General features: G+C 56.4%; 8 protein-coding genes across 8 annotated transcripts; 5 read left to right on the forward strand and 3 right to left on the reverse strand.

Annotated features, from left to right (window-relative positions):
• Positions 1 to 448: 448 nt before the first annotated feature.
• On the forward strand, positions 449 to 1,849 carry ISF_03767 (endoplasmic reticulum-Golgi intermediate compartment protein 3; the record flags this gene model as incomplete). The annotated part of the gene is made up of 3 exons (XM_018847373.1): positions 449 to 641; positions 710 to 1,614; positions 1,676 to 1,849. 3 exons carry the CDS (start codon positions 449 to 451, stop codon positions 1,847 to 1,849), a joined length of 1,272 nt encoding a protein of 423 aa, XP_018705580.1.
• Positions 1,850 to 4,807: 2,958 nt separating this feature from the next.
• ISF_03768 (cell cycle inhibitor Nif1) lies at positions 4,808 to 7,093 on the forward strand (the record flags this gene model as incomplete). The annotated part of the gene is made up of 3 exons (XM_018847374.1): positions 4,808 to 6,734; positions 6,785 to 6,923; positions 6,973 to 7,093. The coding sequence occupies 3 exons, from the start codon at positions 4,808 to 4,810 to the stop codon at positions 7,091 to 7,093; spliced, it is 2,187 nt and encodes a 728-aa protein (XP_018705581.1).
• A 711-nt stretch (positions 7,094 to 7,804) lies between these two features.
• On the reverse strand, positions 7,805 to 8,703 carry ISF_03769 (proteasome subunit beta type 7 precursor; the record flags this gene model as incomplete). Its single annotated transcript, XM_018847375.1, has 2 exons — positions 7,805 to 8,494; positions 8,578 to 8,703. The coding sequence occupies 2 exons, from the start codon at positions 8,701 to 8,703 to the stop codon at positions 7,805 to 7,807; spliced, it is 816 nt and encodes a 271-aa protein (XP_018705582.1).
• A 965-nt stretch (positions 8,704 to 9,668) lies between these two features.
• ISF_03770 (nuclear pore complex subunit Nup159) lies at positions 9,669 to 14,400 on the forward strand (the record flags this gene model as incomplete). Its single annotated transcript, XM_018847376.1, has 2 exons — positions 9,669 to 9,764; positions 9,865 to 14,400. 2 exons carry the CDS (start codon positions 9,669 to 9,671, stop codon positions 14,398 to 14,400), a joined length of 4,632 nt encoding a protein of 1,543 aa, XP_018705583.1.
• Positions 14,401 to 15,052: 652 nt separating this feature from the next.
• Positions 15,053 to 16,367, forward strand: ISF_03771 (DNA-directed RNA polymerases I; the record flags this gene model as incomplete). Its single annotated transcript, XM_018847377.1, has 2 exons — positions 15,053 to 15,118; positions 15,276 to 16,367. 2 exons carry the CDS (start codon positions 15,053 to 15,055, stop codon positions 16,365 to 16,367), a joined length of 1,158 nt encoding a protein of 385 aa, XP_018705584.1.
• A 391-nt stretch (positions 16,368 to 16,758) lies between these two features.
• Positions 16,759 to 18,312, reverse strand: ISF_03772 (NEDD8-activating enzyme E1 catalytic subunit; the record flags this gene model as incomplete). Its single annotated transcript, XM_018847378.1, has 5 exons — positions 16,759 to 17,831; positions 17,893 to 17,972; positions 18,035 to 18,040; positions 18,092 to 18,190; positions 18,266 to 18,312. 5 exons carry the CDS (start codon positions 18,310 to 18,312, stop codon positions 16,759 to 16,761), a joined length of 1,305 nt encoding a protein of 434 aa, XP_018705585.1.
• Positions 18,313 to 18,882: 570 nt separating this feature from the next.
• ISF_03773 (Telomere length regulation protein) lies at positions 18,883 to 21,885 on the forward strand (the record flags this gene model as incomplete). The annotated part of the gene is made up of 1 exon (XM_018847379.1): positions 18,883 to 21,885. The coding sequence occupies one exon, from the start codon at positions 18,883 to 18,885 to the stop codon at positions 21,883 to 21,885; it is 3,003 nt and encodes a 1,000-aa protein (XP_018705586.1).
• A 351-nt stretch (positions 21,886 to 22,236) lies between these two features.
• Positions 22,237 to 24,834, reverse strand: ISF_03774 (serine/threonine protein kinase; the record flags this gene model as incomplete). The annotated part of the gene is made up of 1 exon (XM_018847380.1): positions 22,237 to 24,834. The coding sequence occupies one exon, from the start codon at positions 24,832 to 24,834 to the stop codon at positions 22,237 to 22,239; it is 2,598 nt and encodes an 865-aa protein (XP_018705587.1).
• Between the last annotated feature and the right edge of the window lie 86 nt (positions 24,835 to 24,920).

Raw genomic sequence — 24,920 nt, forward strand, 5'->3', positions numbered from 1 at the left:
TAGAGTGAACCACAAAATGGAAAAGAGGTTTAAACTGTCAATGGTCAATGTAAATTACAAAAGCCTTTATGAGATTTTACAACTTGTTGATAGTTCAGAGGAGGCTATGTTGCCCTTGTCTGCTGACTAAGTCAGAGGCTCGCCCAGAATGGAAACCTGGGGCCAGGGTAATAGTGGACCCGCCGCAGCTGTCCCTTGTATTTGCGACTGTGGCCTTAATACCTACGGGCGGCTACTTGTGCTACACGTCGCCATCAAACGCATCTCGACGCCTTTTCTCCAACCATTGTCATCCTCCATGACTTTGGCACCTGAGGTCAATTGATTCCATTCTTTACCAGCACCCGCTGCATTTCTACTGGCATTACCTTTTTTATCGTAATAGTCTGCCTCACCGTGTCGCCACTTCCTAGATCGATCGACCTATTCCTTGTTGGCTTCGTCCACGATGCCCGCCAAATCGAGATTTACCAGGCTTGACGCCTTCACCAAGACGGTCGACGAGGCCCGAATTCGAACAACTAGCGGTGGTGTGGTCACCATTGTCTCCCTCATCGTTGTGCTGTTCTTGGCTTGGGGAGAATGGGCCGACTACAGAAGGGTTGTCATTCGCCCTGAGCTTGTTGTCGACAAGGGACGAGGTGAGTTTGCGCAGATAGGACAAAGGGCCATTCATAGTGACAAGCGACTGATGTGAGCGGCGCTGCAGGTGAGCGCATGGATATTCACCTTAACATTACATTCCCCCGCATGCCCTGCGAGCTCCTTACCCTCGACGTCATGGATGTATCCGGCGAGCAGCAGCACGGCGTCGCGCACGGCGTGCACAAGCTCCGCCTTCGCCCCGAGGCTGAGGGAGGTGGCGTCATCGACATGAAATATGTGAACCTCCACAACGACGAGGCCGAGCACCTGGACCCAAGCTACTGCGGCGACTGCGGCGGCGCGCCGGCCCCGAGCAACGTCAAGAAGTCCGGGTGCTGCAACACGTGTGAGGAGATCCGCGAGGCATACGCGCAGGTGTCCTGGGCCTTTGGCGATGGCAAGGCATTTGAGCAGTGCGAGCGCGAGCACTACGCCGAGCGCCTCGAGGAGCAGCGCCACGAGGGCTGCCGCATCGACGGCCTGCTGCAGGTGAACAAGGTCGTCGGCAACTTCCACCTGGCGCCCGGCCGCAGTTTCAGCAACGGCAACATGCACGTACACGACCTCAAGAACTACTGGGAGACGACGGACGACAAGAAGCACGACTTCACGCACCACATCCACCACCTGCGCTTCGGGCCGCAGCTGCCCGATGTCGTGGTAGAGAAGCTGGGCAAGGGCGCGACGCCCTGGACCAACCACCACGCCAACCCGCTTGATAACACCGAACAGCACACCGACGACCCCAACTTCAACTTTATGTACTTTGTCAAGATTGTGCCGACGTCGTTCCTGCCCCTGGGCTGGGAGAAGATGGCGCGCACGATGAACACGGACGGCAGCGTAGAGACTCATCAGTACTCCGTGACCAGCCACAAGAGAAGCCTTACCGGCGGCGACGACTCTGCCGAGGGCCACGCCGAGCGTCTTCACTCGAGAGGCGGTATTCCCGGCGTCTTCTTCTCTTATGTAAGTCGTGTCCTGCATGATACGGGTATGCATAGACGAAAATGAATCTAACGATGAATAGGATATCTCGCCCATGAAGGTTATCAACCGCGAAGAAAAAGCCAAGAGCTTCCTCGGATTCCTTGCCGGTCTCTGCGCCGTGGTCGGTGGCACTTTGACTGTTGCGGCCGCCGTCGATCGTGGGCTGTTTGAGGGTGCGACGAGACTGAAGAAGATTCGATCCAAGAACCTCTAAGATGCAGAAATACAGACTCTCGCGTGTTGTTTTTGGGTACCAAGTTGGAGGGAAAGAGCTGCGGTAGCATTTTGACAATTTGGCGTTTTATGTAGTTCGGCATGACTGGTTATTGTTTTTGTTGTGTTTTCTCGGGCAAGGCAGGTATTAAAAGTTGACAGCTGACGGGGGGCATTATGAGAGCTGGTGCATGAGCGCAGCAATATGCTGTGAATGGCGTGGAGGGGGAGTCTTGCGTGATGTTGCGTGATGCTGGAATCTATCTAGACAGGTGCCTTGCATTCGTAGTAGTAGGCGCCAAGCTGAGAGAGTGGTCGGCAATTTTAGGCATAAATAAATAAAATACCTACCTATGCACATGTTTATCCGCGCAACTGTCACATTTGCAGATGGTCTGGAACGGGAAAAGAAGACGAAGGAGCTTTTGTGCCGCAGCGCACTGCCCCCAACTGTCACCGTAGTTGGGGGCAAAAAGTATCCCTGCCGTTGCTCTGGGACGACGGGTTGTGTGTTTGTATGGGAAATATGGGTTCGAGCGTGGCAAGGGAGGGAGCCATGTTTTACCTGAGCTGGTGGGAGAAAGGGCTGTTAGTTGCATGTTGCACTACATCAGATTATGCAAGTATTATGCGGGTTGAATGCAGGTACAAGAGACAAGACGCGGCATGTCTCTTGTAAGTTTGCTGCATGAGGGATGAGACGGTCGTCCCAAACGAGTGGCGTATAAACGAAACCTGACAAGAAAGCAATAGATTTAAAAAAAGAAAGAAGCAAGGAAAGAGAAGTCTGTGAGCGGATGGGGGAATGTTTTGCATGGGGGGAGAGCGCACTTGGCAGAAGAGAGGAACGTTGCAGAATAGGACAGGGCTAGATCTGTACCGGGAGGTCACTGGTATTCCTGGTAGCGGATGGGAAATACGAAGCTCGGACGCGTTTGCGTGAGCTAACTTTAGCACAGGAGTAAAGCTACATAGATGTAGCAGATTGTCGTATCAAATACCCGTATCCGTACGATGGGCCATTTTCTGGGGCTGAACTGGCAGGCAGGCAAATTGAGATGAGCGAGGTCCTGTCGTTGCTACTTATGTACCTACATACATACATACAGTAGGTAAGTACCTAATCATCCGCAGTTATTAATAGCTTCGTTCCGTGGACGTGACGAACCGTCTCTATTGAGATACTACCTGTATTGAGCTGCAGGATGCCACCGTGGCAAAGCCCATAAAAGGTTGCGTAAGATGCACGACGCATGGGAGTAACATTCATGCAGGTGCCGAGATGCGCACAGCAACGATCCGAACGTGTTTCTTGTTTGCTCCAGAGAAGAGAGAAGCCTTGGTTGCCATCTTTCAAACTATTATGCAGCCAGCAATAATTGGCCCCGTAGGGGTGCCGGCTGAGGTGGGCCTGCGAGAACGCATAGGCCAACAATACCGCCACAAGGCGCAGACAGACTCGGAAGAAGGACCAATGGTAATAATCCGGCGGGATACTGGATAGAGGTACATGGCTATGTATGCAGAAAGGTACCAGTGGTCTGGAAATGAGAAAATCCCAAAGAGACAAGAAAAACAGCCTTGGGTTGGCTGATGACTGATTGACAGTCGACTGGCTGCCCGTCGCCTTCCCCACACAGCCACCACGGCCCAGGCACCTTCAAGACTTCAACTGTAAATTAGCAGCAACCCGCTAGACTGGAAACAAGGCGCCCAAAAAGCCTTGCGCCCAAAAGCCTTGCAGTTGCCCAAAACGGCTCCCACTCCACGACTCAAGGAGGCCTAGCATCACCACTAGTCTTGCCTGAATACGCTAATATGCTTGTTTCTGATCTTCTTTGCAGGGACGTCAACCAGGTCGGTGCAGCGACGCACGCACCGACCTGGTTGACTCGCCATCTGCACGCCAGGTACCTCACCTCTACAATAAACTTGAAGCTGTAAACCCACAGGGCACCGACCGCTGTAATGCCCCTTTCCAAGTCTCTGGCGGCCCTGTCCTTTCCCCCAGCACCCAAGCAAGGCCCCTCCTCCTTTCTGCAGCAAGGTACCTGCACCTGCTGCACCTTCCGCTCCCGCTGCGACCACCCGCACCTTCTCCTCCTCCACGCCCACCACCCACCCAGTGCTCCCTCACACACACATGCCTGCCGAGTCCCCTCTGTCTCTCTCTGTCGCGCTGTACCCGTACCAGTCCCTGAAGCCACAGTGCAACACATGTACGGATACTGGCAGACCAACCGCCAACAACGCCTAACCTCCTAACAAATCCCCAATTTGCTCCCCGTCCAAACATCTCACCCTCCCTCCCTCTCTCCCTCCCTCCCTCCCTACTAGCCTTTCCTGCCCAACTGCCTCTCCAACTTGCTTCCGTCTTTTTTCTCCCTTTTCTATTTGTTTGTTCCCTCCATCTTCTGCGGGCACGCGGATGCATCGTCCTCCATCCATACTTTCGATAGCCTGTCGCCTCACCACCCACATTACCGCAGGTTCCCCCGACTACCCAACGTCTCCGCATGCCTCGCCTGCCCACCCACCGACTGCCTCAAAGAAGCTTCTTCTTCATCTGACCCTGGCGACTGCCATTGCGCAGCTGCCTTGATTTTTCTTGCACCCAAAAACTTGTCGCCTCGCTCGCCGCTCCTTTCCTTTTCCGCCTCCTCGCCTTGCGCCCTTGCGCGGCGCTGCTTCATTTCGCGATACCAGTCGCTCAGACCTGCAGCCCATCGCGACCCCGTCTTAATCGGCTCACGACGACAACCATCGTCCTCTCCTTGTTCCGCTACATGGCGAGCCCTTCAATTCCTTGTTCGGCTCGCTTCTTTTGACCCGCTTAGCCCTCGCATAACGAAACGCTTACAATTACGCCCCTCGACTGCTCGACTTGAGCCCCCCTCCTCGCTGGCCTCAACCGTCGTCTGCGAAGGAAACCACCTTGGTCGGCCACCTAGTTCTCATCATGTCCGATAAACGCCCCAATCTGTTGGATCTGCGATCAACCTCGCACACTTCCGCTTTCTCCAGCGCCTCCAGACCCCTTCGCTCCCCCCGCTTGCACATTGCTGGCGAGGCGCCCCCAGAGCTCTCGCCCCTCGACGCCTTTGCCCTCCAGAGTCGCATCCTCGCCAAGCAGCTTCAAAATGGCGACAAAGATGGCAACAGGGTCAGCCGCCTCCCGCCCCTAACTCTCGAGAGCCCGCTAGTTGTCCAGGGCCGATCTGAATACTTTCGGTCCATGGCTTACGACCCCCCAGCCGATGCCGCTCACTCGCCTGATGATACCAACGATTCCCTCGGCTTCAAGACTGAGTTTGAGGATGCCTTTGAAGAGGCTCAACGTCCCGTTTCCATGCATCCGCGTATGAGCCGCATCCAACCCAATCTCGATGACGCCCCTCCCATGCCGGGGGCTTTCCCCGAGAAGCCCCGGGGCCGCCAACACCTCAATGTCGACGACAACGACGGCTTTTTCGGAGCCCGTACTCGCTCTCCATCGCCCATCCAGAGCGATACTCAGTCGCAATTTGAGAGACGCTCAGAAAAGTCCCCCGTTCGAAATATTCCTGGCGCATTCCCCTCTACCCAGTTCGCAATTTCTCCCGAGAGACCCCGCCCTTCGTTTGAAGACACTGGCCTCGTCCCCCCCCGGCCCCCTTTTCTAAGCAAGCGATCTTCAAGTATCAAGTCATCGCCACCAGCCTCGATAGACGAGGATAACGCAAGCACTCCCGCCAGTTCATTCCATTCTACCACAGCTCGCAAGCTGTCTTCTGCAAGCAGCGCCTTTGCCGCTCCTGGCGCTCTCCCCAATAGCTTCCAGAGATCTCCTTCCGTGGCCTCTGACTGCTCAGGCCTTCCTCGTCCTTCGTTCAACTTTTCTCGCCCGCTTAGTCGCTCCGGCACCCCCTCCTTTGACTTTCCTTCTAGACAGGCCTCTTCGGACAGCCAGCCTTCTTTCTTCCTCGCCGATGATGCGCATACCCCAGTCAGCGTGCATAGCGAAGCATTCCTAGATCAACAAACAGACGACAACAAAGGCACTGGCCAGTCATACATTTACTCCAAGTTCACTCTTCCACGAGGCAAGGCTGTCCAGAGATCAGAGCCTCCGGAGACATATCCTCTGACTCCCTCAACTTCCCATCCACGCAAACTATCATGCGCGCCGCCTTCCCCACCAACCCGCCCTTCTAGCTCGTCGGCGAGATTCATGGGAGACGATGCCTCCAGCTTCATCGCCCGTCCATCTTTTGATGCGGGAAAGGCGAGCTTGGACATTGCTAGGACAGGCTCAGCAGGTTACCCATCGCCAAATTCCAGTCGCCCGTCAATCGAGGTTGCGGCGCGCTCAGAGGATGCTGGCCGTGGTCGAACTTTGCAATTCAGTCTGAACGACGCGCGTGGAAGAATGCCAACATCTACTTATACCTCAGATAGTGCCGGAACAGTTCGACCGCCTCCCACAGCGACGTCCTTCTCATCCTCTTTGCCAGAACTAACAGCCGAAGACCATCTTGAAAAGGGCATCCAACTTCACGAGAATGGTTCTCTCAAAGAATCCACCTATCATCTGCGACTTGCCGCCAAACAAAGCAATCCTACCGCTATGTTGCTTTATGCACTTGCTTGCCGTCATGGCTGGGGAATGCGCCCTAGTCAGAGAGAGGGTGTGGAGTGGCTTCGCAAGGCTGCCGAACATGCTAGTGTCGAGGTTGCCGACGACCAAGACCAAGTTAAGGAGGGAAAGCATGTAAATGTTCTTGAACGGCGAGCGCGTAAGGCGCAGTTTGCCCTCAGCATCTATGAGCTTGGAGTTAGCCACATGAACGGATGGGGCATTGAGCAAGATAAGACTCTTGCTCTCCGATGTTTCGAAATCGCAGGCAGTACGTTCACATTTCAGACTAGATACCACGGGAAACTAACATGTCTCAAGACTGGGGTGATGTTGATGCGCTTGCCGAGGCCGGCTTCTGCTATGCCCAAGGTGTCGGCTGCAAGAAGAATCTCAAGAAGAGTGCCAAATTCTACAAACTTGCCGAAGCCAAGGGCATGAGCATGGTTGGCAATAGCTGGTAGGTCAAGGCCCCAACTCTGGTCCATTCCATTCTAACGCGTTTCTAGGATTCACAAGGCCAAGTACAATGATGATACTGCCGACGTCACTCCTTCCAAGGACCCCAAAAAGGCTCGCAGCAGATCACGGGCACGAACTATGTTTGGCCGGAAGCGCTCAGTCGATTAAGAAACCTAATTACCATCATTCGAATCCGCATTCTTATACAGCATCAAAAACGGTGGGAATTACACCCACGAGCAGTAACGATGACGAACCCTTTCAGTCAGCATTTTCAACCCTTTTATTCCGCTATTCTTTTCCACCGCCCTTACTTTCTTACCTTGTCTTCCGGCATAGTCGACGTTGGAGTTTACAGGCGCGATTAGCTGTTGTCGCATTCGCTTTTACCTACTTTCATACCATTTCTCCCTTATACCACACCTCTTCTGCTTCCACTTGGAAGAACAGTCTGCCATTCTGACTGCTTTAGATGCCACTACTCGTTGCATCATCTGTTTTTCATTTTTTTTTTCTATATCGGCGGACTCGTTGTCTGTTAGCCAACAGCGGTCATTACAATACTTTGTTTGTCTGTTCATGTACATTACATGGCATGTTGGTGTCCTCCTTTTCTATCATCTCTCAGAGCATATTCCGGGTACCTCCTTGTTACACACCTTTAGGTATCTGCAGGCATTCGCTGTTTTCATCAATCTGCCTATGCAATCTATTGAATAATAGAAATATTCCATCAATTTCAACACACGAGTGAAGAGCGTAGATGTTGAATATGGTGTATCAAAACGGTGTGATATTGTTACAGCTTGATCAACTCCTTATACCTGTTTGCATATCATAGCTAGCTGCCCTCTTGACGTGCGTGTACATGTATGTCCTTTACGTGTCAACCTCCATCTGGTCGCCTCCCGAAGGTACCTCTGTAACCGTGATATATCTACCAATCTCATTCTTCTTGATAATGCGCTCGTTGAGAACGTTGGTGGTGCCCTTGGGGAAGACGTAGCTCTGCAGCTTGGCCGACTTTTCGTTGGGCTTGATGAAGTTGCGGAGCAGCGTCGTCTTCTCGTTTGTGATGACCGCGACGTCGACGTTGGAACCGGAGCCGAGGTCGTTGAAGATGCCCGCGAGGATGGCGTCGCTGGTGAGCTTGACGGCGTCGTCGCGCGTCATGTTGGGGCGCCACTGGGTCTCGAAGATGCTCATGGCGGCGAGGGAGCCGCTGCCCATGGTGACGTAGGGCAGCTTGTCGGTGCTGCCGTGGGCGTGGACGGTGAAGAGGTGGACGCCGGTGGGGTCGCAGCCGGCGACGACGAGGTAGGCGCCGATGTGGCCCTGGTAGCGGAAGAGGTGCTGCTTGAGCATGGTCATGCAGGTGACGACGCGGGGCTTGCGGCCGGTGGAGAGCGAGTGCAGCTCGAGCTGGGAGGAGATGAGGGCGGTGGTGAACTCGGTGTCGGCGGCGGTGCCGGCGCCGGCGCACCAGATCTGCGGCGTGATGTAGTGCAGCTTCTCGCAGTTCTTGTCGGCGACGATGGGGCCCGAGGTGGCACGCGTGTCGGCAGCGATCTGGAAGAAGACGAAGGGACGTTAGGAGGAGCGACGATGGTGGGTTGGGGAGAGCTCGAGATTGGGGGGAGGGATCGACATACCACGACACCGCCATCATATATGCACCCGACAATGGTCGTTCCGGTACTGGTGGCCTTGGGCAGTGGGACGCCCTGCGAGTGCAGGGCCGCGTTGCGGTTATAGTTGGTGAAGTCGAAGCCAGGCATCGTTCTGGGCGGGCGCGAGAGCTAACGCTGAAGCTCTCAATTATCGAAGGGGCGGCTGTTGCTATAGGTTCTATTCGTGAAGTTATAACGAGGCTGGTTTTCCGTGGAAGCTGGACCCAAATTGGAAGGAAAGATGGCTCTAGACGAAGGGGATGGCTTGCTCAATAGGTTTTGATGGGCGGGTTTGCTGGGCAGAGCAAGTCCAAGGCAGGGCTGATGACGAGGCTAAAAGGTGCCTTCGCTGGCGCAACAGACGCTGGGTGCATTGGGAGCTTCCTGGACAGCAAACGCGTCGCTGATTGGCCTAGCTCACGCCAGGTTAACCAGTGCTTGGGAGCTGGAGTTGCTGCACGTGACTGACAGCTCTACCGTATCAAACGGAACGCCGTGTGAGTGTCACAGAAAGCAAAGATTTCAGAGGGAAAGGGAATTAGGTAGCAGTGAAGTTGTAATTAAACATCAACGCCTCATCAATACTTCATCGCTTTTTAGAGCTTTGCTATAAAAGACCATCCTCAAAGGCGAGGAGCAGTTGCCCAGACACAGCTCCCAAGCTAAAACGGTACAGAGTAACAACCACCACCAAAAGGTGGCGTGGCTGGGCCTGCGGCCAGCAATCTTGCAGAGCTTCCAACCTTTTTCCAGAGTCTCCATTTCTGCCCATCGATTCCCATCGCGTTCCCCAGGCGCAGGCAGCACCACCTTCTGGAAGCCATTTTCCGGCGGCATTTCAAATTCGAATTCGCCTTTTTGACCTGAAAATTCTGACGCGGTTTGCGGACGCTTGATTTGTTTTCCAGCGCCTCGACTTACTGTGGCGCGCGTTGTCGTGCCATTCACTGCCAGCTACGGCCAGAAAAAGGTAGCTGGGCGGTGATTTTTTACCAACCAACTTATGCGCCCCAGCATTGAGTGTTGAATATCGGCACATCTCTTCAGGCGTGGATAAACAAGACCGGGTGAACATGGGTTTCGGTGCCTTCGCACAAGGCGTAATGGGCGGAGGAGGCAATGCTGGTGGTGCAGTTGATGGGCCGCCACTACCTACCATTCAAACAGAGGTACGTTGCCGCTGTTCAAGACATCTTTCGATAACGTCCCTATCAAGACGGATGTATTAGGTCTCTCCAGCTATACCTCTACTAACGCCCTCTTTTCTAGGCTCTCGGTTTCCAGTCTATTGCCGGCGACGCGAAAGTCCGCTTAACGAGTCCATGGCCTCAACAACCGCCGCCGACCGCTTCGCTCCTGAGCATCGCTCCGAAACGGGGGCTCGCCGCCGCCGCGGGCCCCGACTTCATTGCTTTTGCCACGACAGAATCTATCCGCAAGGCTTTTGACGCGCCCAAAGAGGGCGATTCGGACGTGCGCAGCTACGAGCCGCAGCTCAAGATACCGATGCCCATGCGCATCTCACAGCTTGCATTCACTGCTGACGAGAACTATCTGCTGCTCTCAGCAGAGTCGGGTGGCGGCCTCGCCGTATACGAGGTGCAATCGCTACTGCAAGGCTCGACCGCGTCAGCTTTTGAGCTGCCGACCGGCGGTCAGGCGCTCCGCGCTCTCGCGCCCAACCCAACCGCCGAGAAGGCCGAGCTGTGCGCTATCGTCACGCAGTCCGGCGAGCTCTTCATGACGAATCTGCGCGAGAGGCAGGTGAGCAACGCGCTCAAATCGCAAGTTAGCTGTATCAGCTGGAGTGCGAAGGGTAAACAGCTTTGCGCTGGCCTGGGCGATGGGTCCATCCATCAAATGACGCCCGAGGGAGAGGCGAAAGCGGAGATCCCCAAACCTCCCAGCCTTGAAGACTGCCATGTTTCTTCACTCACTTGGCTCGAAAACCATATCTTTCTAGCTATTCACTCTGCCAACAATTCCCCGTCAGCTTCCATCTACCATATCATCACCAGAGAGCCTCCTTCATCCTTCCAATTCCGAAAGCTCGCCGACCCAGTCGAGCCCTTTGGTGCTGACAAGACGCCTCACCATACCTTATTGCGTCTGCGCAACTTTGACCCTGACCTACAGGAACTGCTCATGGTTTCCTCAACGGCCTCCACCGACGTCGGCCTGCTGACCCGATCGAAAAAGGCGCTTGCCAATGACTGGCAGGCGGATCAGATTACAGGTATTTTCACAACGACTGAACTCCTTGACGACACGCGGCGCCCAACGCTCCCCATGACCGAGTCAATGGATGACTCCGTCCCAGTTGGTGTTGGCCTGGATCTATCGAGTAAAGAGAAGGTCTACCGCCCCATCCCCTCGGACGAGGAGCTCAAGGAATCACCAAGCCCGCTGCCAGGTCTTTGGGTGCTGACACACGAAGGCATTCTCTGTGCTTGGTGGCTCGTATACACGGATTCAATCAGACAAGGAACTATATACTCGGGCCTTGCTGTTGCTGGTGACTTGGCTGCCAATCCTCCTCCAACACAACTTGCCAGTACCACACCGGTCAACTCTCCATTTGCCTCATCAAAGGTATCTGCTTTCGGTTCTACCACACCTGCGGCGCCTGCCTTTGGGGCTTCCTCCGCGCTGGGTCAAAAGTCTTCCCCTTGGGGCTCCGGGGGTGCAGCCGCCACTACCCCTTCGCAGACGGGAGGGGCCACGTTCGGGCAGAGCAGTTTCGGCAACGCGCCATCAACGCCGGCCCCTGCTTTCGGAAAACCTGCGTCCATTGGCTTTGGTCAGTCGTCTCAGCTGGGTATGAGGACTTCGCCTTGGAATGTCGGCGGCGGTAACTCCACGCCCGCATTCGGGCAGTCGAGCTTTGGAAGCTTTGCCAATGCCAATAACCAAAGTCCATTTGCAAGTGCAGCCGGGTCCAATAACAACGGGTCTGCCCCGACGGCTCCATCCTCAGGTGGCTTCTCCGGCTTTGCTAAAAACACAGGTGGCTTCGCAGCCGTTTCAAATAACAACTCTGGCTCAAATCTTTTTGGCAGCGGTGCCGCTAAACCAGCCAGCAACCCGTTCGCTTCCCCGGCACCGGCTGCCAGCAACCCTTTCATACCTACGGAGAAGGCATCCGGGGGCGTGTTTGGCTCTACTCCCTTCAAGCTCGAGAGTTCATTCAAGCCCGACCCGTCGGCCAAAGACGACTCTAACACACCCGCAGCTTCTGGGTCGATGTTTGGCAGTGCGTTTGGGTCGGCTCTAGCCGGTGCTGGGAATGGCGCAGACTCCTCGATTTCTATCGCTAAAGACGATGAAATGGGAGACGATGACGCCCAACCACAAGCACTGCAACCGCCAAAGTCGATCTTCGCGACCAAGTCGGTTGTTGAGGAGTCGACTACGCCCACTACCACGCCTGCGCCAAATCGGTTTGGGGCCGTCACTTCACCTGCTCCCGGCACGTCCCTTTTCGGGCAGCCCACAAAACTTGGCGGCTCTTTCTCTGGAGGCAGTCTCTTTGGTTCAAAGACGGAGTCTAACGAACCCAAGGCAGCCACTGGTCTCTTCTCTCAGACTCCAGCGGCCCCCGAAACGGAACAGCCTGCCAAGAAAGAGCTTGAGGCTCCGCTGCCTCCGGATGCAACCAGCAGACTGTCGTATCCCTTGGGTGAGTCCTCATCGTCTTCTGCATCTCCAAGTTCTACTAGCCAACTGTTTGGTTTCACACCTCCAGCGAAAGCGAAACAGGATGAGGAATCTCCTCCTCCCGTCTCACTCGCATCGAAACCTACGAAGTCTGCAGAGGACAAGCTAGCCGAGGACGCCCCATTGCCTCCCTTCACCTCGGCGCCGAAGGACGCAAAGGCGGCTGAGCCTGCACCACTTCCACCGTTTACGCTTCCGAAGTCAGCTAAGAAGGCCGATGACGCTCCGCTACCACCATTTATCCTCCCTAAGTCGACTTGCGCTGAGACCGCACCTCTCCCTCCATTTGGAGCGGCTAAGTCAACCAAAGCGGCTGAAGCCGCCTCCCTTCCTCAATCTACGGCACCGAAGTCTACAAAACCTGTTCAATCTTCGCCTTTGTCTTCTTTCAGCGTGAAATCGACGACTGGAAAGGAGGATTCGTTGTTTCCGTCTGGAGAGACATCTCTGTTTAAGTCGATTAAATCATCCGGCCCAACCCCGGCTTTTGTAGCGCCAGTTGGTCCGCTCCCGCCCGACTCTGACGATAGTGACGACGATGATGGTGAGGAGGTTGAAGAGGAAGAAGAAGTCGAAGAAGAGGACGACGACGCCGAATCGGAGGGGAGCGGCGTTGATGTCGCTAAGGATCTCAGCCCAAGCACTACTGGACTTATACAGACACCCGGCCTTACACCTCAGAGCTCGTTCGGTGGAATGACTAGCACAACTCCCGCTACAGCCCGCCCTGAGCAAAATGCCGGTCGGCCGCTGTTTGGCGAAGTGGCCCGCAATGCGCCCTTATTCGGCAAGCCGAATAATAAATCAAGCCCCCGATCGCCTAGTCCTTTGCGCGGTGCTATTCCGAACCGCGTTGTCCGCTCCGAGGCCACAAGATCTGTCAGTGCGCCTGGTATGGCCTCTCAGATTCTTGGGCACAAGAGCACGCAATCACACCTCGCCCAGTCAATCACGAGTCGCCAGCAAGAATCCAGCGACCCATTCCTGCTGCAACAGCGAAAACTTCGCGAACAGCAAGAGGCAGCAGAGGCCAAGCCGCTTGTTGATAAGGAGGATGAGGAGATCCAAAAGATTTTAGCTTCAGAGGTTGAGCCCACACTAGAGCTGGATGAGTTTATCGCCCATTCGAATGTGGCTCCTCCAGCGGAGGATAGTATTCCTGCACAGGTTGAGGCCGTTTACCGCGATATCAATTCCATGATCGATACTCTCGGTCTCAATGCTAGAGCAGTTAGATCATTCACTCAAGGTCACAGCGCACCTCTCGGCGACGAAGGCCGTACCATGGAAGATCTTGAGATTGCTGATGACTGGGTTCTATGCGAAACAGACGACCTGGAGGAGGTGCTTTCGGAAGAGCTTCATGCCGACCTTGATTATGCGCGTGTCCAAGATCTTCCCGAAAAGCTTGAGGCCTGCCAGGAGCTAGCCAAGGACATGCATCGGCTGCGTGCCAAGCAAGAGGATCTGAAGAGAGTCATCCTTGCCCGAATGGACCCCGATCAAGCAGATGTTGCCCGATCGCTTCCACTCAGCGCAGAGCAAGCCGCGCAGCAAAATGAGCTGCGCCGCGAGTACGCCAACTTTACGAAGTTGTTGACACAGGCGGAGGAAGCTCTCACCCTGCTCAAGGCACGCATCACCTCTGCGTCTGGCCTTTCAGGCAAGGCTGCCGGCCATGTGCCTACGGTCGACGCCGTAATTCGCACCATAACCAGAATGACGACAATGGTTGAGAAGCGCAGTGGCGATATCGACGTCTTGGAGACTCAACTCCGCAAGATGAAATTGGGCTCCGTCAGCCGCGAAGAATCGCCGATGACGCCTCAGGCACGACGCAGCCGTATATTCTCACCGGACTCGACGCCGTCGCGTACGCTACGCCATAGCATCTCGTCCAACAGTGGTCTGCTATTCGGTCAATCGATGCGTGCGACGCCGCCGAGAAAGAAGCTCAGCGGTTTCAGCAAGGAGGAAAAGGGTGATCTCATGGATAAGAGGACTAGGAGACGGGCTGTACTGGAGAAACTCAGGAGCAGCGTGGAGAAGCGCGGCGTCAACGTATGGAATATGGAGGACGTGGAATAATCAGAACAGAACATGCGTCCACATGAAATGGAATGTTGTTTTTATGTATTGTAGTTTAAACACCAGGGTGATTTAGGTGCTATGGCTTATGCTATTCAAATGTTCAGGGATATCTGTACCACATTATGACTTGGCGGTGTTTTGTATGGCTATGGGCACGACCTCGCGGGCTGGCTGGTCGGACAGGCGCACCTGGCCTACTTGTTGAGATCAAATAAGCGGCGTCTTGTTAAAATCTGGGCCTGTGGTCTAGGGGTATGATCCTCGATCCGCACCTACACGGCGACAAGCCGCGACTGGTTGGTTATTGAGTGGTCCGGGGTTCAAATCCCCGTAGGTCCATGGTTTTTTTTCTCTTTTTTTGATCTCCTTCTCTACTTCTTGTAGGCCTTGGCGCTCCCTTTCCCCAGCTCTCTTTTTTCCTCTATTAGATTTCTAGCAATATTTTCCATTTCCTCTGCTAGTCAGATCAGGTTTCCCTGCATTCGTCATCTTGGTCGAACAATGTACAAAAAGCGGTCTTCACGCCAGAACTTTAGCGTGCCCGCTTCTGGCGGAGCACGGCAAGCGTCGATGCAACTTTTTGGAGGGGCTGCCAAAAAATTTCCAGCTCGCCGCAACAACTTCACATCTAAGCTAATTCACACATACCATGGCTCCCTCACAACAAGCAGCATGGCGCAATGCGCCGGATGCAGAGGAGCTAGAGCGTCGAAGGGTATGTTTCTTCCTTTTCTGCTGCTCTACAAGCCCTAGTGCTGTGGCAATGCCACCTTAGCAAGTTCGAAAAGAAAAACCGAAACCAGCAACGAGTGCAAGCTGCTAGCCAGCAACCGTGGCAAGAATCCTCGCGACTAACCAGACATCTTCTCTAGACTGTCAATATTAACAAGGAGACTGTTACCGATATTAGCTCAATCGAGTATCCCGGCCACGTTCCCGGTGAAGATGCCGCCTTTTCCATCGAGCGCTTCCGGGAGGGCTTCTCCGTCAACTTCCACCGGAATGATCAATTCGATGCCTCCTTCTCACTCATCGGAATTGACGCGTCGCTGGCCAATGCCTTTCGCCGCATCCTCATCGCCGAGATCCCCACGCTAGCCATCGAGTACGTCTTCATCGAGAACAACACGTCGGTGATCCAGGACGAGGTGCTGTCGCACCGCCTGGGCCTGATCCCGTTCAAGGGCGGCCGCGCGGGCCTGCAGGACTTTCTCAAGTGGCGCAAGAAGCCCGCTGACGCGGCCGACGACGACTTCGGCGCCGGTTGCTTCGACTACAACACGGTGCGCCTCGAGCTCAACGTGACGTGCACGCCCAACAAGGACGTCGCGCCCGAGGACGCCGACGACCCTACGCGCGCCTACCACAACGCACACGTCTACGCGCGCGACATCGTCTTCGTGCCCACCGGCGCGCAGGAGAAGTACTTTTCCGGCGCCGACGCCATCGCGCCGGTCAACCCGGACATCCTCATCGCCAAGATGCGCCCGACGCAGACGATCAACCTGTCGATGCACATGCACAAGGGCGTCGGCGCCGACCACGCCAAGTTCTCGCCCGTCGCCACTGCGTCGTACCGCCTGCTGCCGACCATCACCATCCTGCGACCGATCGTGGGGCCGGACGCGGAGAAGTTCCAGGGGTGCTTCCCGGCCGGCGTCATCGGCCTGCGCAAGGTCACCAAGAAGGAGGCGGCGGAGCCAGGGAGCGGCCTCGCGACGGCGGACGTGGGCCAGATGCGCGCCGTGGTGGAGGACCCGATGAAGGACACGGTGAGCCGCGAGTGCCTCCGGCACCCGGAGTTCGAGGGAAAGGTCCGCCTGGGCCGTCGCCGCGACCACTTCATCTTCGCGATAGAGAGCACCGGTCAGTGGGACAGTGACGAGCTGTTCCTCGAATCTGTCAAGCACCTCAAGCTTAAGTGCCAGAGGCTGGAGAAGCAGATCCTCAACATGACGCGGTGATTACTCTTTTTGGCAAGGCATATTTGCTGGCGCGCATCTTTGTTTCTTACATTGCTTCCTCGTCTACATGTTTCGGCGCAGAGTTGTAAAAATCTACAATGGGGTCTCTTTTTTTTTTGGCTTTTGTTTTACACAGGATTTTAGATATACACGGGTACCTTGGCCTCTTTTTTGAAGACAAAAGAATGATGACAAGGATACACACAGAAAACAATTAAAAGGATGAAAATCATGACCTGCTGTGCTCCCAATTTATATTTGCTCTATTTACCCTCCTGACTGGGACATGAACGATCCAAGAAGTATTCCCCCTTCTCCCAACACCGGTGTATGATATATGCTCCGCTCGCGATGGTTTCATTTCCTTCCCATGCACGATTGCCAACCCCATCTATGTCGTAAACTTGAGGAAAAAGTGAAACTCGACCGGGTACGCGGGGTCCGTGACGACTAGCCGCTGCCCGTTCTCCAGCCCGAGATCGGCAATCGTCTTTTGCAGGTTCGGCCGCGTCTGGCGCTCGAGGGCCTCGGGGACCTGCATGTAGAGGGTCTTGCCCTCGCCGCGGATGGAGGGCCGCTTGAGCTGGGCCTCGGGGCGGAGGGCGAGGGAGTCGACGAGCTCCTGGAGGGTGGAGGCCGGGTCGACGGGGAGGGGGCGGGGGTCGTTGCCGCAGACGGGGCAGTCGGGCTTCTTCTCGTGGCGGAAGGTGTAGGTGTAGACGGAGTCGTTGCCCGAGTACATCATGTAGTTGTTGTCGAGGCCGAGGCAGGGGGCGGTGGAGGTGGCGATCTTGAAGGCCTCGTTGCAGCAGGCGGCGGCGACGATGGCGTTGGTGGAGGCGATGGCGGGGATGATGTTCTTGATGGTGCCCTGGGTGAGGGCGTAGGTGACGCCCGGGATGCCGAACTCCTGGGCGCGGGCGAGGGCCTTTTGGTAGAGCCAGGTGACGTGGACGGGGTCGTCCTTGTCGAGGGCCTGGTCGGCGAAGGGCTGCTCGCGGTCCCAGGCGATGACGTGCGCCCACTCGACGCAGTGCTCGGGCTGTCGGGGCACGGAGGCGATGGTGCAGAGGGGGACGGCGGCGCGCGGGGCGTGCATGTCGAGCTGGCACTCGATGCACGAGGTCATGGTGGGCACGACGACGCGGGCCTGGCCGCGGAAGCCCTCGGTACCGCCGTCGACGAGGGGCTTGATGGCATCGGCATCGTCGGCGGACTCGGCGATGGACACGAGCATGGCGTTGATCCAGCGCCGGGCCTCGACGCTGTCGAGCCCGCACACGACGAGCTGGAACTGGCGGTAGAAGTCGGCGTCAAAGTCCTGGATGCGGGCGGCGTGCGGCGTGATTGAGACGCCGCGCACGCGTCGCTCAACGAAGCGCGCGGCGACTTCGGCCTTGTACTTGCCGACGTCGTCGGTGCGGAAGAGGAACTGGCGGTTGAGGTTGGAGATGTCAATCGTGTCTGCGTGGAGAGGGGGCCGGTGTCAGTGCTGAGGCGGGACAAAGAGGAGACGCGGACGCACCCATATCGATGACATGAATATTTTTGAATTGGGACATGGCGAGATTCTTGAGGATTTCGCATCCTAAACCACCAGCGCCACTAAAGATGCTGTATCAGACCTGAAAGCCAGGTTAAGAACTGGAGGCAGCAGCAACACATACATGACTCTGGGTAGGTCGTTAGCCTCAGCATCTAGGCGGGCTGCGTCATGTACTCACAAGACTTTAAAGTCGCGAAACATTTCGAGAGATTCTTCCGAGATGCCGTCAGAGTCGGTGTAGGGGCCCGCGACCTTGCGGATTCTGTCAATATACTTCCTATGGTCGTGTGAGCTTGAGATTGAGACGATGGTAGTGGCGGTTGGTGGTGCAAAACAGCTGGGAACCTCTTACCATCGTTCCGCCTCGCTCCCAGCCGGAGCCGTGACGTCTGCAGCCATCCGGTCCTCTTTGAGATGATCTATCTTGTCAATAGATGGGAAGAGAATGCGTTGGCTGCTACAGGTAGTAGATGTGGCGTAGATGTAGGTGTAGGATGTGAGTGAGGTGAGGTTGATGGGAGCGGCTACTGCACAGATACCTGTAACACAGTGGAACCTCGCCCGCCAACAAGCAGTCTGTCGTCTCTTCGGAAAGCAGAGGATAATCAAGCACAATACATGTCAGGTTTTTTAGCTACAGGAGACATGGGACAGTTCCTCCAGATCTACAGCTACTTGTTTTTTTTTTTTTTTTTTTTTTTTTTTTTTCCGTCTACAAGCTACCTTCTCAAGACAGGCTCTGGCAGGCAGCAGTTACGCGAGAACTGAGGTGGCGGCATGGTGGGGCCCTCTCCGTTTGACAAGCTTCAAGCTTCAACCAGCTATTTCCTGTTCAACAACCGCAACGTCTTGCTGGCTCAATGCATCTGTCTCACGACGATGACTTTTCACTCCCCAGCGGACCAAATGTCATGATATAATACTACAATAAACGCTAGGCGCTAGAAGAGCAGTGCGACCCGCGGCGCCATGGACGACTTCTTCACCCCAGTCAGCACCACCTACCTCACCAGTAGCAAGGAAAATGCCCAACCAGTCGCGCATGGACAAACAGCGCCAAAGAAAAGTAACGCCGGAGCTGTCATCACGAGCTTGGATGAGGCTGTGGAGCTTCTCAAAAGTCAGCCGGATTACCACTCTCTGATATCTTCGCTCCAATTCCTATGCGACAACTCCGACACCATCACAGCCAAGCCGAGTCCGCAATCCGCTGCTGTTATCCATCTTCTCGTTACCGAAATTACTCCAAATTACTGGACTCTTCTATTGGAATCTTCAGCATCCTCCTCCGACGGTTCCATCTCAGAGGATAACGACGCTAGTCTCTTATTGCGCTCTCTAAGCAACGTCGCTGGGCTCAATGCCACCGTCGCTCACATCAACTCCCTCTTGGTCGAATCTCGCCAAAGGAAAAAAGATGTCTCATCGCAAGACATTCATCTCCATCTTCAAACATTCCTCGATGTGACAGCATCGCTTCTCAGAAGGCCCGGCGCTATCCGTCAGATATGGACCGAGTCGGTACTAGGACTGCCCGACGCCGCAATGAGAAAATTGCAATCACAAACTCTGAATAGCTTGCTGGCGAGTAGCCGCGTTTTGTCGACTGCATCGGAGGCGTCTTCAGTAATAGGAGTCGACAGGCTCAAAACTACATCCAAGTTCATCACCGATGGCGCAGAATACGTCAAATGGATTGCCACCAACATCGCCTCCTGGGCACAGGTGGCTTCTACAGATCTGGAACTCCGATCCTGCTATGATATCCTACAAAGATCCATGTCCCTAGGATACCAAAAGACCCTCGTCCAATTTTTGATAGATGAGCTTCTACTCCGATCCGACTCGAATCCTGCTACCTTCGCGCAGGTTTGCTTCGCACAGCCTGCAACATTCAAGAAAGTCATGCAAATACTACTCGACTATCTAGCGCATAAATTTTTGAACTCCGTCACTATCTACGATGAGTCAGACAACAAAAAAGTTGCCTCTGTGGCCGGCATTATAAATACGCTTATCGAAGACGATCCCGCAGGAAAGTCATTCTTGATTTCCTGGTGTACATCATCGTCTGGCGCCGGCTTAGGCGATGGCATCGGTATTCGCCGTGCTGTGCTGGCATCTCTTGCAGCAGACAAAGATGCCATCACCGCAGTGCTCGAGAAGAGTCTCAATCAATTTGGTGATCAGCTATACATCAAACACATGGCGATTCTACAGCAAGAGGTACACGCTCAAATCCTTTTGCTTAGCGCAGGATACGTGTTCAGGCTCTCACCAATAAGCCTGACTATGCTTGTCAAATCTGGTACTTATATGAACAGTATTTCGAATCGTATTGCATCCACACAAGAGAGGACTCGACTTCTTGGCATGGTCGTTGGAGAGGCTCTGTCTTCCCTCGTTTACAAGGACAAGACCAGGCTCAACTTTCACATGGACGAGATGGAGACGGAAGAAATAGAGTCTCTCAAATCTCTGATTAACGTCTCAGATTCCATTGGCCCTTTTGATGACTTGCGCGAAGCTTCTCAAACCATGACAACTGGCTTATCCTCTTCTCCGCCTCAGAAGCAAAAGTCGAAGCCTATTAAGAAGAAACCAGTAGCAAAAGCCCCCACAGCTACAAGTCTACCAAGAGCAATTATTGAAGAGCTAAACTCCTCCTCCGACGAGGATGACGGCTTGGTGCCGTACGCCAAGGGTTCCGATCCCGAAGATTCCGAAGACGACGCGGAACTTGTACAACGCAACAAGGTTAAGGCGCCTGTATATATTCGCGACCTCATCTCCTACTTGAGAGATGTTGAGGATTATGATAAACAAAAGTTGGCACTTCAAACAGCGCCGACGCTGATTCGACGCAAGGCAAACTACGGCACAGAAGTTAAGGATCACGCCGAGGAATTGGCAGGCATCCTCGTCGGCCTGCAAGACAAATTCGAGCTTAAAGGCTTCAGCGAAACACAGCTAGAAGGAATGGTTGCTCTCATGGTCGCCCAGCCTCGGAGTATGACGCCCTGGTTTACGAGAACTTTCTTCGACGGCGATTACAGCCTGTCACAACGAACAGCCATCCTGATCTCCATCGGCCTAGCTTCCAGGGAGGTAGCTGGGTTCGACACGGGGACCTTTAAGGCTTCCGCCGACTTTCCGTCGAAGCAGCTACCGGAGAAGATTCAGCAACTGTATCTGGACGCCAATCCAGACCAGGAAGCTTCCTCCAGCGGCAGTCACCTCAAGGCGCTACCGCCCAACGCCATCGAGGCCATGTCGCAGGCCCTCACGGCCGACTTCCTCGCACCTCTCGCCGCCACGGCCGCCGACGCGGCCACCGGCCCAGACGTACTCAAGCTTCAGAGCTTCACCGCACGACACAAGCGCAAGACGAACGCCGCCGTCGCCGCCCGTCCGCGCGTGCGCGCCGTCCCCAACACCGCCGCTGCCCTGATCGCGCAGTCCTTCTTTGCGCCACTTACAGCACACCTACAGGCTGCCCTCGGCGCCGCCGCTTCGCGCCGCCGCGCCGTCGTCCTCCAGCCGGCCCTGCTCGCGCTGTACCTGCAGACGCTCGGCATCGTCGTCGGCGCCGCCGGTGGACCCGCGACGCTGGCCTTGCCGCAGATGACGGCCGAGCTCTGGACCCTGCTCCTCGGCGTCCGCGTGCACGCGCTCGAGAGCCTCGGCGCGCTCCGCGGCTGGCTCATCGCGCTGGCGGCCCTGCTGCAGGTCAATGACGATGGTGGCGGGGTGGGTGGCAGCGGCATGCGCCGGCTGTGCGAAGACCACGGCAGAGACATGTTTGAGACGCGCGAATGGGTCGCGGGCGTGTTTGAGCGGATCCGCGGGGACGACGCGGCCGGCGAGGAGAACGACGTCAAGATGCTGGCGGCCGGCGTGCTCATCAAGCTGGGCGAGGCGGTGGAGCGGTATCAGGCGCTGCTGATGGGCGACATGGCGAGTTTTTCATGATGCATGTGGTGATGTGGCATGGGCTCAAGTCGTTGTTGATTATATTGGTGTAAACCGAAATGAATGATACTGTAGTCGCTACTTAATCTTTATGCATATCTTCATACTTTACATTCCTCGCCTACCCGTCATCTTCCACATAGGTTTTCTAAGCACCCCCATTATCCGGGCGCGAGAGCAAGTTGCCCGTTCTATATGGCCCAGATAATCAAGTACACCAGCCCCCGTCAAAGTCCCAAAAAGAGGTCGAAATAATGACCACACCAGACATGGAGTCTTCACAGCGCCGAAAGAAGGAATTCCAATCTTACAACACAGCGTTTGTTACGAATACTCGCACCGGCAAGCGACTCAGGACTCCTCGGCGTACGACTCGGTGCGGATCGTGCTGCCGCGCCGGATGGGCAGCCCGGACAGGTAGTTGTTGGCAAAGTTGAGGTGCTCGCCGAGGCTCATGGCCATGCGGCGCAGCTCGCGCTTCACGGCGTCGGCGTCGGCCTGGCCCTGCAGGACCTGCGGCGCGGGGGCCTCGGGCAGCGCGGGGAGGCCGGCCGCCGCCGAGTCGGTCGACGAGCTCTCGGAGAGGGAGCGCTGCTGCTGCTGCAGTTGCGGTTGCTGTGGCTGGTTTTGGGGCTGGAAGCTGGCGGACGGGAAGCCGTTGGCTTGTCGGGGTCTGACGAGGGCCGTTTGGGGCGGGGGCGTGGCGGACTCGGGGTCCGTGTCTGCAAAGTCACTCAGGGAGTAGGGCCGGGCGTTGGCGGCGACGGCGCCTGGCGCGGCCGCCGGGGGCTGGTCGCTGGAGACGGAGATGTCACGCTTGTGCAAGCTGAAGCCGTCGACGGTGGTGATGGACTCGTGGCCGCCGGTGAAGGAGAACTCGGAGCCGTCGGATACGTAGATGGAGGGCTCGCGCGTGCTGCCGCCGGGCATCACGGCGTAGAGCGAGGCGTGCTTCTCGAGCTCGAAGGGGTTGTTGGCGCCGCCCATCTCGGAGCCACTCATGGAGCCCACGTCCGAGTGCGACGTCGAGGGCCGCGTGCCGTCCGCCGAGGCGATGACGGGGTCGGCGAAGCTCATGTCGAGGTCGATGAGCGAGCCGACCGACGCGCGGTTGTCAAAGTGCCCGTGCGTCGCGGCGCCCGCGGCCATGTCGTGGAAGCCCGCCGAGGGCAGCACGGGCTCCGTCGGGCGGTGGAGGAGGGCCGGTCGCCCGCCGGCGGAGTCCGGCGCGGGAGGGGTGTTGTGGAACGGGAAGCGAAACACCTCGGGGTTGGCCGAGGCCGGCGGCGCCGCCATGGACGGGAACTTCCAGTCTTGCGTCCTCCGGTTGTTGGCGCTGAGGTCGGCGGGATCGCTGAGTGGGCCCTGGGTGTAGTGGGAGTCGATGAATTCATAGTCGAGGGAGGCGCGCGAGTCGCCGGGGCGCGTCTCGCCAGCGCGCATCGTCGTCATGTCGACGAATTGCGAAAGGTCGCTGCCGTGGAGCGAGACGTCCAGGTCGATCAGGGATTCCCGCACGTCGGTTGCCTGCGCACTGTCGTCGCGCAGGGGCAAGTCGGATCCGTTGCCGACGATGCCGGTCGCTGGCTGTTGGGGTGGCGGCTGAAACATTCGTCCATAGTATGCCCTCGAGTTGTCCTCGTAATTTGAGAGCGTGTTGGGGTCAAAGACCTTTTCCAGGGGTGCTTTGAATGCAGCGAGATGTTGCGGCGGCGGCCGGCGGCGCGACTTTGGCTTCTGCGGCTTGGTCGTCTCGAATTCCGTCTGCGAATAGTCGACGTCTGACCCGTACACGTCATAGACGTCCTGCGCGTCGCCGTCGTTCAGAACCTGCTGATCAAAGGCCGCTGTCGTGCTGAAGCTCCATTCCTCGTTGGCCATGGCAGCGGGCGACAGGTCAGCCAGGCCCTGCGCGCCGCCGGCCGAAAAGAGCGAACGGCGGTCGCCACCTTGAGCCTCCCAGAGCTTAAACGCTTTCACCAGGTGTGCGAGCCCCGTGGTAGGGTATTCCTTCTCAGTGTTTGAGATGTATCTGTGCCGCTGGATCTGCTCGATAGTGGGTCGCTTGCTCGAGTCATGCTGCAGGCAGTACGCGACGAGGTCCTTCAGACCCGTAGAGTATTCGCCCTCCAGACGAGGGCTGTGCTGCTTGAGATGGGTGCCTAGTTTAGAGAAGTCCATCCCGAACGCGACGTTGGGTGGCAGACCGGAGGCAATTTCATACATCATGGAACCAAAGGCCCAGATGTCAACCTCGGTACCATACGACGCCTGCTCATCAAACAGTTCGGGCGCCATCCAGTGCGGCGTGCCGATAAAGGTCGTCCGCTTGTCAAACTTGGTCTCTATGACGCCGGCGACGCCAAAGTCGCACAGCTGGACGTCGCCCACCTCGGTGATGAGGACGTTGGCGCACTTGAGGTCGCGGTGGATGATGCCCTGGCTGTGCACCCAGTGGATGGCCTCGGCGACCTCGCGCAGGATGGGGATGATCCATTTCTCCTGCAGCCCTCCCGGCGCCGTCGGGCGCATGAGCGTCGCGACGCTGCCGCCCGCGCAGTACTCCGTCACCATCCACATGGACTGGCCGACGGGCAGGGCCTCGAGGACGTGGTTGATGTTGCGGGCGCCGCTGTCGCTCAGGCGCTGCAGCGCGTTGATCTCCTTGAGCAGGTCGCTGTACGTGTCGGCCAGCTTGGGGTTGACCGTGTCGCTCTCCTCAATGTCGATGATCTTGACGGCCACGAGGCGGCCCGAGGCCAGCGACTTGGCCTTGTAGACGCGCCCGAAGCTGCCCTTGCCGATCAGCTCGGACAGCTGGTACTGCGGGATCTCCTTGCCGGACTTGTTGCAGGCCTCGATGACGGCCTTTTGCATCTTCTTGGCGTCCTCGAAGGCCTTCTGCTTGGTGGCCGAGTAGTCCGGGCCGCGGACCTGCAGCGAGGCCATCATGGTTGCGAAGTTTGGGGGCCGTGCCGCCTTTGGGCAGGCACAAGGACCAAAGGACGGGGTTGTGCTCGAGTGTGCGATAAAGG

Source organism: Cordyceps fumosorosea (assembly GCF_001636725.1).
Source record: "Cordyceps fumosorosea ARSEF 2679 chromosome Unknown scaffold_7, whole genome shotgun sequence".
In the NCBI taxonomy this organism is placed as follows: domain Eukaryota; kingdom Fungi; phylum Ascomycota; class Sordariomycetes; order Hypocreales; family Cordycipitaceae; genus Cordyceps; species Cordyceps fumosorosea.